This window comes from Tympanuchus pallidicinctus, unplaced genomic scaffold, assembly GCF_026119805.1.
Source record: "Tympanuchus pallidicinctus isolate F22 unplaced genomic scaffold, pur_lepc_1.0 scaffold9, whole genome shotgun sequence".
Lineage (NCBI taxonomy): Eukaryota > Metazoa > Chordata > Aves > Galliformes > Phasianidae > Tympanuchus > Tympanuchus pallidicinctus.
This window is the reverse complement of record NW_026294813.1, coordinates 7,178,612-7,197,922: the sequence shown is the minus strand read 5'-3', so window position 1 is coordinate 7,197,922 and position 19,311 is coordinate 7,178,612. Positions and strand designations below refer to the sequence as shown.

The 19,311-nt window shown below is 39.9% G+C and overlaps 1 protein-coding gene across 1 annotated transcript in view; it reads right to left on the bottom strand.

Moving 5' to 3' along the window:
* Positions 1–5,813: 5,813 nt before the first annotated feature.
* Positions 5,814–19,311, bottom strand: part of LOC128074409 (chondroitin sulfate proteoglycan 4-like) — a 38,811-nt gene continuing 25,313 nt past the window's right edge. The window contains 4 exon segments of the mRNA XM_052670222.1: positions 5,814–10,803; positions 11,323–11,506; positions 13,811–13,983; positions 18,748–18,879. Coding sequence (XP_052526182.1) covers positions 8,750–10,803; positions 11,323–11,506; positions 13,811–13,983; positions 18,748–18,879 — 2,543 coding nt within the window. The 3' untranslated portion in view covers positions 5,814–8,749.

Here is a 19,311-nt window from a genome sequence, read left to right as displayed (position 1 = left end):
GGAGGGCAGTCAGTCACAGCAGAATTGGCTTTTTGGAAAACACACATACACTCACACAAACAAACAAACAAAAAAAAAAAGCCCAAGAGGAAGTTAAATGTCTCACAGGAACTGGGTAAGTGTGCATTTCACAGAGAACTGCCCTCTGGTCACAGCTGTCAGCCTGAGAATTCCCCAGCAGGGTGAAAGTGGTGGTCTACAAAACCAGAGCAAAGGAGCTCTGCACTATGGCCCATCCAGCACCTCCACAGAAGAGGGCTGCTCCCAGGAGCTGAAGAGAGGCAGAGAGGTCTCCAGGAAGGCTTGACATAGAGCTATTAAATGTCTGAGGTGTGCCAAGACCTAGGTGTGCTGCGGCCATGCTGGGGTTGGGGGAGCACTGCTTTGTGGCAGTGGCAATACAACAGGAACATCCTCAACCCACCATTTTATATTTCGAGCATCACGGAAATGGACATAGGGTATAGTGTGTCTCTAAATGTAACTTGTAGATTCGGACTAGAGTAGGCCACAGCTCAGGACAGTGGCGACCAGTAGTTACCAACCCACAGATCTCGTGAGGCATGGACAGAAGCACAGGGCTGAGGCCAGATCCTGTATTCGAAAGTGAGGACCAACAAGCAGACCTCCCAGAATCCCAGGAATCAGAATGAAAGGGAAGGACTAAATGATCCTAAAGTCTACAACCAGGGGAAAGGTGATTTAGAATCAGAAAACACTGATACTTAAGTTGCAGCATTCCTAACAGAGTATAGGGCCTTGGTTGCATATTCCTGACTGACTAAGAGGTGCTATGAAGCAAATAACTCATCTTCCAGCTGATTTATTCCACTTCTGCTTACTTTGCCCCTGATCTTAGTTCTAGCACTGATTTTTAATTGTTTTATGAAGCCATGTGTAAATGAGAATGTTCCTCAACCTACTTCCATTGTTTTTCAGAGGCTAAGCTCAGGTCCATCTTTATTTGTGTTAGTTGTGTGCTCTGAGGCAGAACCATGTCACCATTCTTTCACATACCTTTAAGCATTTGCAACTAACGAGAGTTACCATTAATCATTAATTGTGATTACAGTCATAACCTCAGGCAAGTTCACAGAATCACAGAATGGCCAGGGTTGGAAGGGACCTCAAGGATCATGAATCTCCAACCTCCCTGCCACATGCAGGGCCACCAACCTCCCCATTTAATTCGAGACCAGGCTGCCCAGGGCCCCATCCAATCTGGCCTAGAACACCTCCAGGGACGGGGCATCCACAACCTCTCTGGGCAGCCTCTTCCAGCACCTCACCACTCTCTCTGTAAAGAATTTTCCCCTGATATCCAACCTAAATCTTCCCTCCCTTAACTTAAAACCATTTCCCCTTATCCTGCCCCTTCACCCTGCTCCCTTCTGCAGTTTGACCAAGAGAGTAAGAACATGGTAGCTCTGTTTTTAAGGCAATATTCATGCTAGCAGATAACATCTCTGTTATTTCCTGGCTAAATCTGCTCAGCAAGACTGGGCAATGGTTATATAACGAAGAATCTTTGTGATTTGATCTGATTTATCCCCACCGCTGGACTTCTTGACAGCCAGCCATCTTCTAAGTCTACATTCAGTATGTTCATGCCATAGCAAGTTTAATTCTACTGAATCTCCTACCAGCTGTGAAGAAATGCACAAGAAAAAAAAGCCAATTGAACTTCTCTCCTTGTATGGCAAGAGAATTTGTCATCTCACTTCTTGTTCTTCTGGCAGAGAGGAGACTTCCTGAAACCATGTGGCATGTCATAATCATGTGGCACTTCCACATCACTTCTGCCTTTCAAAGAAGCAAGTTTGCTTCTAAATGACCTTGTGTGGTTTTCATGTATTTCTATCTACCCCAGTGAATGTGTCTCCGTCCTGTCCTCCTGGCTCCCCCCACATTAACCAACATCTTCCCCAGTAATTCCTGATAGCAAAGCAGCTCTCCTGGAGACTTTGCATATCTGAAATCAACTTTGTACATTTATCTGACCTACTTATTTAGCCTCATTTATACATATTTGAACCTGTATATGATACGTGCACTTTTGATATCTCTGATTATTTTAAAATTCTGTCTAGAATCTCATTCAGACACATTTTCCTGTACTATACACAAAAATTGCTATGTAACGTGTTTGGTAAGTCACATACTATAAACTACACCACTGACTTATTCTGAGCTGTTTGCTTGTGCTCTTTCAGAAAGTTCTGACGCTCAGTCATATGCCATAACAATGCTCAGTTTTGATTTTCCCCCAGTGTTGGAGATCTGATGCTCTTCCCTCTGCGTGGCCTTGAAAATATGATGCAGCTAAAACTTCAGTTTGCAAACAACTTCATGTTTAGGCAGTGGTTACCAGCATGTACAAAGCACTACTGCAAAAATAACCAAGAAGCAAAACTGGAAATGAGGAATTGAGCATGCAAAGCAAGTATTTCACCATACCACGTTTCCCTACAAACAGATGTGAAACTATAGATTGCAATGAAAGAACATTCTGGTCCAGGACTGGATTTGGGGTAGGCAGGCTCTGGCAGAAACGACTGTTTGAAACAAGTGAAGACAAACAGTTTCTGTTGAGTATGCCAGAACAAGTATTTTTAGCATCTTTAATAATATTCACAGAAAGTATTTCACTATAACATCAAAAGGGTAGGCTTGAAAAAAAAATGGTGCAGACTGGATGTATGCCTGTAGCTTAGCACACTGCAGTAATTCACTGCTGGATTTGGTCTAGCAGGTCTTAATAGGCTGCTGCAATGAAAGTTGTAGCTGGGGCTTACAGGTTTCTGTGTCAAGATGCTGTGTCATGGCCCAGGGGAAGCTGCTCCCTTGCTGCCACCAGAATTTCTGACATTTCAAGCTACAGAAACAACAACAGACCACCCCAGTTCTGATTAAAGACAGATCAAAATCCGGTTAAATAAATCATTTAGTGCAATATGGGGTAATATTATCTTAATTTATTATCCTGAAATTGGGAAGCAGTTTTAGCATGCAGTTTAAAATTCTATCGATCTAAATCACTTGATTGTTAGAATCATAGAATAGAATGGCTTGGGTTGAAAAGGACCACAATGATCATGTAGTTTCAAATCCCTTCTATGTCCAGGATCACCAACCACCACACCAGGCTGCCCAGAGCCACATCCAGCCTCAATCTGAATGCTTCCAGGGATGGGGCATCCACAACCTCCTTGGGCAACCTGTTCCAGTGCTTCACCACCCTTTGTGAGAAGAACTTCCTCCTAATATCTAATCTAAACCTCCCCTGTCTCAGTTTAAAATATTCCCCCTTGTCCTATCACTATCCACCCTCACAAACAGCTGTTCTCCTTCCTGTTATACACTCCCTTAAAGTACTGGAAGGCCACAATGAGGTCTCCCTGGCAGCCTTCTCTTCTTCAAGCTAAACAAGCCCAGTTTCCTCAACCTTTCTCCATAGTAGAGGTGCTCCAGCCCTCTGATCATCTTAGTGGCCCTTCCCTGGACCCGCTCCAAGAGCTCCACATCCTTCCTGTACTGTGGGCCCCAGGCCTGGATGCAGTTCTGCAGATGGGGCCTCACAAGAGCCGAGTAGAGGGGGACGATCACCTCCCTCTCTCTGCTGGCCACCCTTTTTTAATGCAGCCCAGAACACAGTTGGCCTTCCAGGCTGCAAGCGCGCAAATAATGTGTTCAAATAATCTTTTTTGCTCCAGTTTAACAATTCTGCTTCAGTAGAGCCAGAATAGAAGGGTTGCTTATTTTTGTAATCAGGAATATATGGATCAATTTTCAAGTGAGATCGGCATTTCTGAACATTTGAAGAATGATTTATAGTCAGCTCCAGTCCTGGTCTAGGTGTCCCAGAGTGCCAGCTCACATGCTCAAGTCTTCCTCACAGAGCCAGCCAAATGCACACTGCCTTGTTCTCTAAGGCAAGCATAAGGTGCTTAGATTTTTACCGTATCTGGGGCACACAATTAATACTAAAACAGCTCTGTAATTCAGCATGACTGTTGCACATGGCTGACAGGTATCAAGAGGCTTGTTCTACTGCCTTTTGGAACAGGGACAAAACAGCACTAATATATTAACATTTAAGAAACTGGTACTTCAAGATATTCTAAGCATTTTTAGTGAAATGACATAAAACTTCTTTAAATACACCCATTGCAGTGCTGTTTCAGAAAACTCAAATCACAGAATCACACAGGTTGGAGAGGAGCTCAAGAGACCAGAGTCCGATCCCTCTGCAATAGCTGGTCCCCTACAGCATGTCACACAGGCAGGCGTCCAGATGGGTCTTGAATCATCTCCATAGAATGAAACTTCACAAACTCTCTGGGAAACCTGTTCTAGTGTTCCATCACCCTTATGATAAATTTCTTCTGCATGGTAGTATGGAACTTCCTATGTCCAAGTTTTAGATCATTACTGCTTGTCCTATCGCTACACATCTCCAAGAAGAACCTGGCCTCACCCATTTGCTTCCCACCTCCCTTTAGATATTGATAAACATTAATCACATTCCCTTTCAGTCTTCTTATTTCCAAGCTGAACAGACCCAGGTTGCTTCAGCCTGTACTCACACGAGAAATGCTCCAGGCATTTCTCTATCATCTCCCTCTATCATCTTTGAGGTCCTCTACTGGACTCCTTCTGGGATATCCATCTTTTCTGAACTGGGAAGCCCAGACATGGACAAGGTACTCCAGATGTGTCCTCCCCAAGGCAGAGCAGAGGTTCACTTCCCTTAACTTGTTAGCCACTCTTTTTAATGTACCTCACGATATCTTCTTGGTCACCAGGACACACTGCTGGATCATGGCCAACCTGTTGTCCATTTGGAAACCCAGGTTCTCCTCTGCAGAGTTCCTCTCCAGCAGCTCAGCCCCTGCGCTTTACTGATGAATGTGGTTATTCCTTCCCAGGTGCAAGACTCTACACTTGCTCTAATAAACCTCATCAGGTTCCAATCTGCCCAACTCTGCAGTATGTGCAGGTCTTGTTGAATGGTAGCACCGTCTGCCAGAATGTCAGTCATTCCTCCTAGCTTTGTATCATCAGAAAACTTGCTGAACGTGGACTCTACTCATCTCTTCACCCAGGTCACTGGTGAAGATCAGACTCAGCAATGACTGCTGGGGAACACCACTACTTACAGGCCTCCAAACAGACTCTGTACCTCTGATGACCACACTCTGAGCTCTGTCAGTCAGCCAGTTCTCAATCCACCTCACCATACATACATCTATCCCACACTTTCTAAGTTTCATAATAAGAATGCTGTGGGAGACGGTGTCCACACTTTGATGAAGTCAAGATACACAACATCCACTGCTCATCCCCACCTTCTCAGCTGCTGAGGACATCACAGAATGTTTTCTCACAGCACGATTTCTCCTTGGTGTATCTATGTTGACTACTCCTGATAATCTTCTTGTCTTCTAATTGCTTGGCAATGGCATCCAGAACAAGCTGTCCCATTTCCTTATAGGAATGGAGAGGAGGCTGACTGGCCTGAAATGAATTAATTTTAATGTTACATTCATGCCCATGTTGAACACAGCCAAGAGGACACGTGATGAGGTAAGATAAGATAAACCATTCTCTGACAGAGACTATTCTGCCTTGTCCAGTGGAAAAGCTTACATTACATTAAAGCACTCTTTTTTTTTTTTAAATAGGACTCTGGTTATGATACTAAAGTAAAATCCACATGTAATTATCAATTATAATATTAAAGAGAGCATTTATACGAAACCCAGCAATCAGTGATACAATATACTTCTCCACAGAGAGTTCTCATCCAAAAGTTCAATAGTATGGCAAGTATTATGGCACGGTTGTGTAACAGCAGCACTGGGAGAGCAAACTAAATGCTGGTATACATCACAATCAGGCCTTTAGGTTTTTACTAAAGAAAAAATTAACACTTTAGAAACAGCCCTGTTCTTAAAACACAGCTCATAGTGCTCATTCCACTTGAAGTAAACTTCTGTTGTCAGGCAAAAGCAATTCTGAAAGAAAAAGAAAGTTCAAAAAAAGAAAAAAAAAAGAGTTTAGTTCATGATGCTTACACAAAAACTCAGCAATCTCCTCTGTATTTTTCTAATATTTCTTGCTCAGAGAATACAAATATAGATATGCAAAGGGTCCATCCAGTTTTCAAGTTCTAATTGCATTACTGTTTTTTTATTCACTTGATAATATGTTGTGGCTTCATTTTTTACCATTACCACCACTGCAGTAGCCCTACCTTCCATCTCTATGGCACAACAAGCACAGCCACCTCCTTACCTGTCTTTACAATGATACATAGTTTAAAAAGTCTCTTAGGCACATATTTCATCTTTTTTTTTTCCGGCTTGTCTACAATGTGGACTCCAGTAACAATATTTTGATACTGCACTAAAAGCATATAACTTCATTCCATGGTAGGTGTAACTTCATTCTGGAGTACGACACTTCGTTTTCTGTTGACAGGAAGGTCTCAACCATAGGGAAATGTGAGACATGCTTCTTTAAGTGTCATGGAACTACTTGATTATAACTCTTAATTATTGTTTTTTTAGTATTGGAGTGGAGCCTTGGAGTAGATACAAAGGAATTGAGTTCCTGCTGCTGGCTAAATGGCATTGGAGGAAGGGTATTGCAAGTGCTCTGCTGACAGCTGGAATCTGGAAGAAGTTGCTGTTTGCTTGGTGGCAGCAAATAAGGTCTCAGGAAGTGGCAGGAGACTACAACTGCACCTCCACAAAGATGCTAGGGTGTCCTTGCAATGGCTGACAGCACCACCTCTCTTGCTGAGAGTTTCTAAAATAGTAGCAAAGGTTTTTTGTTTTTGTTTTTAACTAGAAAGGCCTATACTGCATGCTTGTAAAGTCAATCTGGGACATCTCAAATCCCAGGCTTTTACACTGACGGTAGAAGGTGACCTCAAGCCTGCCCACAGTGGCATCAAGGAAAAATGGCAAATTTTCCTTGATGGAAACTATTGGCACGTAAAGACAAAAGATGGCAAGTAAAACAAAAACTGCATAATATGCTTCAAATACATTTTAGTTTGAGCATATAAAGGATTCATATCTCTCCACTAACTGAAACAGTTGAAAATGCTGCCTGCATATTTTCCACTGACACTGACCTGGCAGCAGGCTCCAAACAGCGTACTGCTTTAAAACGTTTCTGACTGGGCATGCTGCTCAAGTATTTAGCTCCTGGGACATAGCAGTAACAGAGATTTAGTCTGGCCCTTCTCACTGGTAAACATTTCCCTCAACTGAAATATGTAAATGCCAGAAACGCAATTAATCAACAGCAGAAAAAGACAACCAAAATGACGAACTGTGAAATTAATAGCACCAAGGACCTATACATCCATGCTATAAAAGCAAAAACAGCAGTAATTTGGATAAAACAAAAATATTATTCCAGTGTTAATAATAATAATGCAGCAGTGAGACATTTACAGTGTTTTTACAGAGAAGCTACCTAAAAGTTCATACAAAAATATATGAGAAGTTTATTGGTGATTTTGTCCTCTGAAGTCAATAAGAATTTAGCTGTTGTTTTCAGTGGGAGAAGGAATGGACCTTAACAGGAGACCGCACACCACTATTCATTTTCATAAATAAAAAACATTAATCACAAAAACATTATCCTTACAGAGAAATAACTGCACATTTTGCTATGACTAAGTATGCACTATGAGTAAGATAATTAAGAGTACATAGTACCTGTCAGAGAGCATAAGGCACATAAGACTTGCATTCTGGGAGATGAATGGTAATTTGTGAACCTTCAGAAGGGAGTATGTTTTCAGTCACAGTATTCAGTCAGTAGCTCCACCACACAAAGTAGTTTGCAGCAAAGGATTTGATGATACCATCATCTGCTTGGACTCACAAATCACCAAGAGAGCTGATCTTTATTCACTGAAGGCAGAACTTAGTCCCTAGTAAGAAACAGGAAATTTGATACGTTCTTCCAGACATAAACTAAGCCTGAACAGGCAGGCAGGTTGACTGGCATAGGCACAATTTTTGCCATGTGGATTAGAGGCCATGGATACATTTTACCAGTCTGCAGATATTGAGGCTAGACTCCAGCAACAAATTAGGAAAACACAAAACAAACAATAAAAAAAAAGTCACCTCACAGCAAGCATTTTATCGGAACCTTTACTTACTGCTGCTGTCATAGAATTACTGCTGAAATGAATGCTAGATTTCAAGCTCACTGATCCAGATGAATACCTGGCAAAATAATTACAGCTTTGTTTCTTTATTATTGGCCTTTGAACAGCCTTTGGGTCAAAATGACATTATCAAGACTAGCACCTTGATATCTACTTGTAAAAACAGTTTCAAGTTCTTAAAATAGAAGTACCAGTTCAGGAAAGAACACAGGATTTTACCGCAAACTTAGTTCTTCAAAAAATAATAATGTTAAAATAGGTATAATCCATGACAGTACATTTTAGGTTACCATTGTCATGGAAAATAAAAAATACTGCACACACAGACTGCACTAAAAATCTATGAGGACAAGTTCCGCATCTGATCAGGTGGGAAAACTCAATTCATGGCCATTGTAATCAGTAAGACTATTTCACAGCTATGTGGGTTTCACCTAACAAACAATGCACCATTTGACCTATTATAAATTATCATAATAAAGAATTGTGTGTCAGTAAGGTACACTCTCCTTCCAAATTACATCAGTTGGCATGACCAAAGCTGGCCATGAACTACACCCAGTACTGACTGCGCTTCAAAGTTGGGTTTGTTTTTCGACAATACTGGATCATTTCAGGATCTAGGTTTAACCAGCTATTTTGCAAAGGCTGTTCTGCAGTCAGAGGAAACATGGTAGGAAGCAGCTGTTCATGCCTTACTGCCATCAGTGCAGAGGATGTATTTCCCTCAGCTCCCTTCAGGAGAGGGGTCACTGTAACGGTGGGTACAGTCAAGCTCCGTTCCAGACAATGACCTGGACTGCTGAGGACTACATCTGTTTGATTTTTGACAAGGGGTTTTGCCTTCTCTTTCTTCTGACACATTAGCAAAACGCACACAGAAATAACAGCAATAATGAGTAACACAGACACCAGGACCAGGGGTATAATGATGTACAAATGATTGCTGCTTTCACCAGCTTGCTCTCTGGAGCTCATGGCATTAACCTGATCTGTGGTCTCAGTCCCTGCAGATCCCCTTGTTCCCACTGCAAGATTTAGCAATGGACCTTCCTCCAGTTGATTTCCCCAGCGTTTCCGACCTACCCACACGTCTGGGACAGTCTTCTTTGGTGCTACAGTAGGTACTTCATCACGGGAGTAAACTAGCACCCTGTCATTAGAGGTAGTTGGAATCTTTAAAGTGGTCATACTGGTTATGAAAGGCACTTCAGCTGTGAAATTTTGCACAAGAGGAGGACTGTATGGCACTATGGAATACTCAAAATGGCCAACAGCAGGCTGCACATCATCTGCTCTGAGCACAAATGTGAATGAATCATTTAACAGATCAATGCCTGTCATATTTGTATCTATGTTGAGAAGCACAACACCTCCATCAATATCAGTTTGGGTGAATGTCTGAATATCTTCAAACACTGCATCATTCACAAACCTTTTTTTTACAATCCTCCCATGAGCTGGGGGCACTATAACTTCAAATCTAGGATTACTGTTTGTTAAATTGGCTAGCTCAGAAGCATCCAGGTCACTGCTTTTGAGTTTATAAACTGCTTGATTTGAAATTTGCACGTCAGACACAACTTGCACTAAAGGCTTCATTGTGATGTTCAGCACTTGTTCTGTCAGATTACTTTCTACAGTGAATACCATAAACATCAGTACTTCTCCAAACACAGTGAAATTTGACAAGTGGTAAGAAAGTCTTCCCGAGTTCAAATCTGTCTGCTCAAATTTAGTAACCTGCTCATTTTCAATCATCAGGTGCCCATACTTGAGGGGTTGAGTTAATTCATACATGACATTAGTGCTTTTTCCATTTGTGACAGCTGAAAGCTGTGTGTTAGTAATAGTGACAGATGTCTGACCCTGTGGAAGTGCAACATCCGTAAGGTTGACCAGAACAAGAGTAATTGGTACAACTTCAAGACTGAAAAGTTTGTATAAAGGACGATGTTTACCATCAGTCACACTGAAATAAAACACCCCAGAAGAACAACTCCCATCCTGCACAAACCAAACCCCACCACTGTCAATATCAGCTTGTGTGAAATCCTGTATAGAGATAGTCAGATTGCTCTTCATTGCTAAATAACCATTATTGGGGTTGCTAACAATGGAATATTTGAGCTCTGCTGGCGTGTTGTCTAAGTCTTCAACTTTCAGATTCTCCGACCCCAGCATTGACACATCTCCCTGCAGGACTTTCAGGTGCAGCCTTTTAGTCTTCAGTTCTGGTGGTTGATCATTCACTGGAATAATAGTGATATTAAACATCTCTTCTAAAACTTCACCATGGGGCTTTGTTGCAGACTTGGTCTTTAGGTTTAACCAAACAGCAAAAGTGAAATTGTCCATAAGTGATTCAGAATTATCATGCACATACACAATTCCAAATTTGTTCAGTATGTATTGTGAGAAATTAGGTTTTTCTTTTGTAACATTTCTTTCTCCAACAATTATTATACCATGGTGGGGTAAAGACACAACTTGGTACCAGACTTCATACATGGAGCGTTGTACTTCAGGTAGCTTAATCAATAGATTTGAAGCATCTAAATGTGTTTTGTTGATTAATATTCTACCTCCTTCCTGGACTACAGTACCTAGCAGAAAGGAAAAGAGAGTCTTAGAAACTCAGTATTCTGAAGTTGTGGTGTTTCTGAAATCAGATTTGTGTTTCGAAAATTGATAATGCTCAAAAAAGAGAACATGGAAACAAATATTCTTCGTTCATGGCATCCTTGATTTCCATATGCCATAGCTAGATATATATTATAACTAATCTTAAAAGAGATCTATCCATAACTAACGTGGTTTTCTATTGATAATAGAGCATCATTAAAGAAATATTAGTATCTCAAAGTTCCAGGTATTGCTTTCCTTATCTCTACCAAAATGGAAAATATCCACTATAGAAGCAGGAAGAACTGAACAAATGTGGTTAATCATATTTTTAAAGATGCAGAGATGCACCTACTTTCTGGACTATCCCCTGTGATTAAAATATTCTGGTCATTTGATACTGAAGAAAAATTTCCCTTTGATTTTTCATATGTGTCCATTGGAAGCCTAACAGATCTAACTCCATTACTGTGGAGAGCCAAACAGTATGTTATTTTTACCTGTATTTGAAAGAAGACGACTGTTCCAATCATGCCTGGGAATTTCATATGAAATGACAATATGGAATATCTGAGGGTCTAAAGCTGATGGTGGAGAAGAGACAGTAAATGTAAAGAAATCTTCTGCACTCCAGTCAGCTGACTCTGCCTTTGAGTGCTCATACATGATCACACCTTCATTTACCTGTTTTTGGGGTAAAGAGAGCCAAAGATAAAAAAGGAGAATGATTTTAAATACAGAGTAAATAAAGAGTAAAGAAAAAGCACACAAAAATGATATTAAAATGATAGGTTACTTCAAAACAATTTTTCAAAGCTTGGCAGTATGACTTCAAGATAAAGAAAGCAAATTCATGTAGCAAGAATAGGCACACAATATGCTTCTGATAAATTCAGTGGTATTTATCAACTGTTAATCTTCCTAGGGCTACATATTTTTAAATCCAAAACCATGCTAATAACTGCACTACTAAGAAAATGAAACTGATGAGCATTGCCTTATTTACCTCTGCAGTGACTTCAAATATAATGAAGAAATTATGGACTTCTGCAAAATGAAAATACTTGCAAACTATCATAGACAGTACTGATAGAGGAAAAAAAATGCTTCTATTCAAAACTACTCTGCTATTCTAGTGTGCTTAATGCACTAGAATTTTTAATTTTAATTTTTTGTTTAATTTTCTTATTTTCTTTCTGCAAAACAACTGTCCTTGAAAAATTCCACTGGAAATGCAATTTTTTTTTCTTTTTCTTTTTTTGGCAAAGAGACAGTAAGCCACAGGGAACATGGCAGAGTTCAGCACCACAACAAAAGTGCTAACTTCTTTTTATAATCTACCTATAATTTTTGGAAGCAAAATTCTAAGTTCCACAAGAAAGAGTTAAGTAAACGAAAATGCAAACAAAGAAACTACATCAAAATACTTTTCATTTCAAATCAGATTAGCAAGCTTTGAAACAAGAAACTGGAATTCTTATGCTCTGTCAATGAAAAATGTATAATGCCTGCAGCGTCAATGTCATTTTTTCACTGACATTATGGCTATAGCTTGCTAGATGGTAAGTTTATTTTGGATCTCTTTTCTTCCCCTAATAGCAGGATACCACAGTCTCTGCCAGAATAAATAGCGATCCCATTAAGATACCTTCATTTTACCTGCAATGAATCACTTAGCTCTACTTGTTTGAAGTGAAAACGGCAATACAAAGACCCCCAACAGAAAATAGGGAGAATAGAAGAACACAAATTATTAAGCTCAAATCCTTATACATCTTACAAAGTTCAAGGCAAAGTTAGCTATACATTAGTAAGAACTAAAGTTATAGAGAAGAAGTGGCATGTTCTGCCACGGCACCATCCAATAGACATATGTAGATATTGTTATGTGTAGGGAAAGAGATTAAAATGTCATTCTTAGCTGAAGGATTTTCTGACGTGCTTAACTGTTTCACTTAATGCTCATAAATATCATCCCCTTTAGGAACTGAAGAGAATGGTGTCATTAGCCAGTTCACCTCTCTCATAATTTAAGAAAAAACTCAGCTCAGTAGTTATTGCAGTAAGAACAATAATGATGAGATTAGAACACAGTTTTAAGAGAAAATATCTTGTCTTCAATTTGATTTATACAGTTCAGGCGGAGATACATTCCACCACAGTCCTTGGTTAGGTTGTTCCAAAGTTTATTTTACTGAATAAAAGTGCCAGTTTTTTTTCTGTTTTGTTGGTCATGCTTCACTTTCCAACCAATAGATTTTCTCAATCCTTCATTTAATTCTTTTAAAATCTGTGAATGTAGATTAAGACCAAATTGCCTCTTAATTTTTCCCACAGTAAAGTCATACATTGAGGTCCTTTTACCTCCCCAACAAGATTTTCTGAGAAAATCTTACTGTGTGCAGAGCACACGGTTAGACACTGCAAACAGACATAACCAATTTCTTTTTCAGCTGCAGAATGTTTTCCATCAAGTTACATGAGCTGCCACGTTTTTAATCATTCAAGTATGAGACCCTGTATCACAGTTAACATTCTCTAAACACTTAATATCACAGCCAATCAAGTCAATAAAAGTCTTCTTGGGGACACCCATGAGAACTGTGCACAGCTGAAATGAATCTGATACTTGGAGTTTTCATACAGCACAAGGCTACTCCTGCTGCCAAAAACTAAAGGATTCCAACCTCTCACTGTTGGTTAATGGAACCAGAATAGCTCTTCTTGAAAAATATTGTTACAAGCAAAACAGTGGAAATTGCCAAGACTTTGCTAGTATTCAACGAGAGGGAGGAAACGGCTCCTCTTGCATTCATTACTACATGCCAGATATTTAATGACACAGCAAATGTGGGCAATCACATTGATGGGTCACATATGTCTGGTTACTAAACAAATATAAATCTACCAGACAAAGAAAAAACAATTGGGATGCCCTTCGAAATAACAATCTACTGCTGAAATACCCATTATAACGTAAATGCTTACCATAGACTGTGTAAAACTGAGGATTTCCTGAGTGGTATTATCAGAGTTTGTTCTGATCAGCCTTCCAAGTTTGGGGGAAACTAGAATCATAAAAGTTATAGTTCTGTTTCCTGCACTGGTCACATCACTGGTTACAGCTTTCAGATCATGTTGTGAAATAGGTTTCCTGGAACCTAAAAACCATCAATTAAAAGTTACTTAGATTTGCAACAGCAGTTTTTCAGAAAGGGTACAAACCACTCTCTCATCTGCTTACTCTGCTTAGCATTTTAATAGGGCTTTGTAAGATCAGCAAGTTTACCTCACTGTTGATTACTTCCAGATAACACAACTCTTCCATGACATTTTCAATAAAAGCACATCAGTATGAAGTACCTTTGTTTTACAGAAATGAAAGAAAGTACATTTCTCTTCAGCATATGCAATTGCTAAATACTAACTTCTGTAAAAGCAATATGAACAAAGGAGTAGAACTTGTATAAGAAGTGCTGTCTTTGTATTACACATCTAGAAATAAATTAAAACTGTAGCTGAAGTCAGTATTGGCAATGTATTTGGTAATTGCAGGTGCCCACAAAAGGGCCAGTAATTTGACTGAGAAGTCTTAACACAGTGAATCTTCTAGTGAACACAGATAACCAAAACTGTGAAGATTAAACCACGTTTTAAGAATGTGAAACATGATTTTTATTAGATGAAACTGAAAAATAAATACTGAATGAAACAAATTAGGAAAGAAATAATGGTCTAAACTGAAATAAACTATTATTCATATGGATGGACAACTGAGGAGTCCTTTCAGTACACAGAACTGCACTAACCAGTACCTTCTGGCTTAAAGATTATAGAGAGCTTCCTGGAATCTAATCAAATCAGGACAATTTCTGACAGATGTGACAAAGCCAAACCTAAAAAAAGAAAAGCCAAACCTTCTAAAAGAAAAGAAAAAAGCCTGTTTCAGCATTTATTTTTTTTTATTTAATGATACAGTTTCCTGATGGTATACACTCAGCAAACTGCATCTGATGTTTAGTGATACTTTGGGAAGAGCAATAGATTCTCATAATCCTGCTCCTCCTGCTCCCACTTCTGCCTTTCTTTTTATGTCTTGTTTTTTCTTGAGCATCATGCTCCAAGTAGCAATGCAGCATTTCAAAAGTAGCAACAGAAATCCTTCAGGTTTGCATTAACAATCCATCCCAACCATAAATTTACCTTCCGTTTACAGAGGAATAACACAAAATCTTTCTCCTATTATATTCAGATGGAAAAACATAGTAATCAAACCAAAGAATGGGAATCTTTTACAAGCTGTTCATAACATCGGGATTCTACTTGTTTACGCATAGTTGTGCTGTGGTTCAAAATCACATCTACTCTGGAATACAGCTGTTATAACAAAATGAACAAAAAGAGCTTCTGGCTCTTTTGTCCTTTTTACCTTCTCATTTCTCTGTGTACCAGTGTCACTTAGAAAAGTGAAGCAGTCTCTCAGAACTAGAAAAATTCTCTCACTGTCTAATTGAAGAAAACTCCCTTCTTCTCTCTACTATCCTTCTTCCTCTTTTGCAAAGCAGACTTACAGGGAAGCAGAAGCATGTGTTGAGTCTATGGCAGATGTGATCACGAATGTAGAACAGAGAACAAAAGTTCTTCAGACCACGTGTATCTATAAACAGTTATTTCTCAACAACCTCATTAATGTAAATCAGGCCCTGGCACCATAAAAAATTAAGACAGACTAACTTCCAAACATGATTACACTGTGATGTGTTGTGATTACTTCTGTTTCTCACAAAATCCGTGTTCCTTCCCAAAAGACCTGACCTCACTCAGGAGCCAGGACTTGATCACAAGGAGCTTCTTTGCACGGCAGAGGCCGAAATACCATTCAGGGCCACAGACTCTGAGTCTCTTGCACTCTCCTGTGAAATGAGATCCTGCTCAAACACAACCTTCTGAGTGTGGTCAACACACATAATGAAAGTGGATGAATGCTTTTCAGTTGCGGCAGTTCTGCTGGGGCCCAACCCCTTGACAGGGAGAAGACTGGTTATTTGCCAGCCAGCAGACTGGGTAAAGGATAGGAAGTGCAATCACAGCTTGCCTGCTTCCAGCACAAGGGCATGCAGTTTGCAGAATGACCACCACCCAAACTATGCAGAAAGGAGAGACTGGATGCACGATTCAGAGTAGGGCCAAGCTAATCCATACAGTAGGGCCAAGTAGAACATAACAGCATAAAACTGTTGTCACTATCTAGTGATTTTGGTGTCTGTTTTTAATGCCAGTATTTTGAATCCATAAACTCAACAAACAATTTTGCTATATTCAATGCAAAAGAAAACAGCAGTACACGTTTTTATGAAACTGCAGAACAATATGCTTGAAAGAATACTTCATACCTAGTCGTTCAGACATGGCAAATTCTTCACAATATATTCCAGATTTAATTTCCTAGAGGGAAGATTCTTCAAGCTGTCTCAACAGTAACACTTCCCTCACTGCTATCAAACATAATAAAGCACCGGCTATTGTTTTTATGTGTGTGGGTTAAATATCTGGCACCATCACTGATTTAACTATCGTACCACAATGAACAAGTACAACTGAAACCTGTAAAATTCCAGAATGTTTTTAAAACATATCATGGAGAGAACAGGCAAAAAAGCTAGCAATACTTTTTAGCACCAAACAAGAATCTTTGCTAACTCAAAGCAAGCAACAATTCAGTAGAAGTTGGAAGGTTAGATGAATACAGCTTGCAGTACTGAAAGAAATATTCTACTTTCCAAGGTGCAGAACTGATAGAAAGTCTAGAAACTATTCTACAGAAGTATCAGACATACTTTTGTTATAATTATCTATCACTTAAGACAGAATTCCTGTTAAGCCCTGTGCCTAAGGCAACCTTACACCTCAAAATCACAGATTAATAAACCTTTTAAGTGGGTTTATTTGAATTCCATTTATATTGATTGAAGAAGATCATGCTGCTACAATCTCATTTTTGTTGCCCATGTTTAAGCAGCTTTCTTTTCAAGTGTTTGTTTATACAGCTTACATTTATGAAGTCTTAGAAACTGAAGTGCTTCTCTTCTGTAGTGAATTAATAAAACAAAAAGATACAGATAAATATCTACAGTGCTTTCCTAGCTCCCTGTCTCTCTCTGGCCATGTTCAGAGGAAAAAAAAAAAGGTAGTGCAAACAAGAAGCAGGATGCAACAAAACTCAACAAGCGATTACCCTTCCCAGTGCAAAGGAGGAAATGGCACTGGTGAGACCTTTTTAACTCCTGCACCAGTATACTTTAATTAAAAATAGTCCTCTCCTCAGCTGCTGACCCAGTTAACTGCAAATGCACAAATACAAATCAAAGTTGTTCAGTCCTTCTTATCCATCCTTTATTCTGTGCCGTCCTCCATAACTCTGTTAAAACAGTAAGAAAGTGAACTAGCAGTATGATGAGATTAAGCATCCAATGGATACGTACTTCATTGCTTACTTGCCATGCAAAAATCACTATTGTGACCAATGGTTCTATGTCTGGGTGGAGGCTAGTGACAAGTCATGTCCCCCCAGGGTCAGTCTTTGCACCGGTGCTCTTCAGCTTCATCATCAATGACAAAGAAAATGGAATTGCATGCACCCTCAGCAAGTTTGCAGATGATACCAAAGCTGAGTTGTGCAGTCAGTACACTGGAGGGAAGGGAAGCCATCCAGAGGGACCTGAACAGGTGGAGAAGTGGGCCCATGAAAACCTAATGAGGTTCGAGGCCAAGTGCAAAGTATTGCACTTAGGCCAGAGCAATCCTATGTACTTATACAGACTGTGTTGAGATCTCCTTGAGAGCAGCCCTGTGGAGAAGGACTTGGGGGTTCTGGTGGACGAAAAGCTGGACATGAGCCAGCAGTGTGCTTGCAGCCCGGAAGGCCAACTGTGTTTTGGGCTGCATTAAAAAAGGGGTGGCCAGCAGGGAGAGGGAGGTGATTGTTCCCTTCTACTCGGCTCTTGTGAGGCCCCATCTGCAGAACTGCATCCAGGCCTGGGGCCCACAGTACAGGAAGGACGTGGAGCTCTTGGAGCGGGTCCAGGGAAGGGCCACTAAGATGATCAGAGGGCTGGAGCACCTCTCCTATGAAGAAAGGTTGAGGGAACTGGGCCTGTTTAGCTTGGAGAAGAGAAGGCACCAGGGAGACCTCATTGTGGCCTTCCAATACTTGAAGGGAATGTATAACAGGAAGGGGAACAACCGTTTACATGGGTAAGACATGGAGAAATAGTTTTAAACTAAAACAAGGGAGATTTAGGGTAGCTATTAGGAAGAAGCTTTTCACTCACAGGGTAGTGATGCATTGGAACAGATTGCCCAAATAGGCTGTGAGTGCCCCACCCGGGATACACTCAAGGCCAGGCCGGATGTGGATCTGGGCAGCCTGGTCTATTGGTTCGCGACCCTGCCCACAGCATGAGATTGAAACTAGATGATCTTAGAGGTCCTTTTCAACCCAGGCCATTCTATGATGATTCTATGATGAGGATGATGAATATTAGTTAAGAAAGCCTGAATGCTCTAGTCAGCACGCTGCACCTCTAACTCTTTGAATATATTATAGTGCTTTTAAACTGAACAACTCTCAATGAGGAATGTTCAGAGCTTAGGCTGACAGTGTTATTGTCACCTAGTGCCTTATGTGTTTTACTGCCAAATTACATCACCCCAAGCACTACTCACATCAAAAATTTAAAGACCATACAAACAATAAATGCTGTTGAGACAATGTAGCTGTTCTTTTAAAAAGCAGACAGATGCATGTTTCCAAGTATAGATATCAATATTTTAGTCAGCTGGCAATCTGGCAAATAACAGCATACATTGCTACCTGTGCAATTTTTTTAAGTGCACAAAATAATGATAAGCTGTTAAAAACAGACCTGGAAAGACTCTGAGTCCATTGTTCACTTCAAGGCTAATGACCAGAGACCGAGCTGTGATGCTAAAAATCTGTCGTGGTGAAAAGTTCAAGCCATCTGTTACCTGAAAGTTGAAGCCTCCAGACATTGCCCCTGTAGAAAACAAAAACATAAATTTATAATATTTTTCTGTTTTTTTGTTAGACATACAAATATATACACTGGACACCTTTCACGGTACTGTATGTATTTCAATGTCACCTACAAAGACATTCTGAAGAAGTTTTTGATTAGTACTTTTGTATCTAAACTAGAATTTTATTAGTTCATAGTGCAGAGAAGAAAGAGCATCCCTACGAGGACTACAGGCTAAATATCTCAGAGCTGTAAAATGGAGTTCACCTTTCCCTCTAACTTCACTGAATTCAGCAGATTTGAAACCCAGTCAAGTCTGGAGAGACAGTGGCTCCCAAATTTTCTACTTCTATTTCATCTTAGGAGGTACTGGGGCATTTAAGAAGCCATTTTGTCACAAAAGTAATTTTAAGAGAAAAGCTACTAGAATATTCTTTCATTTTTTTATTT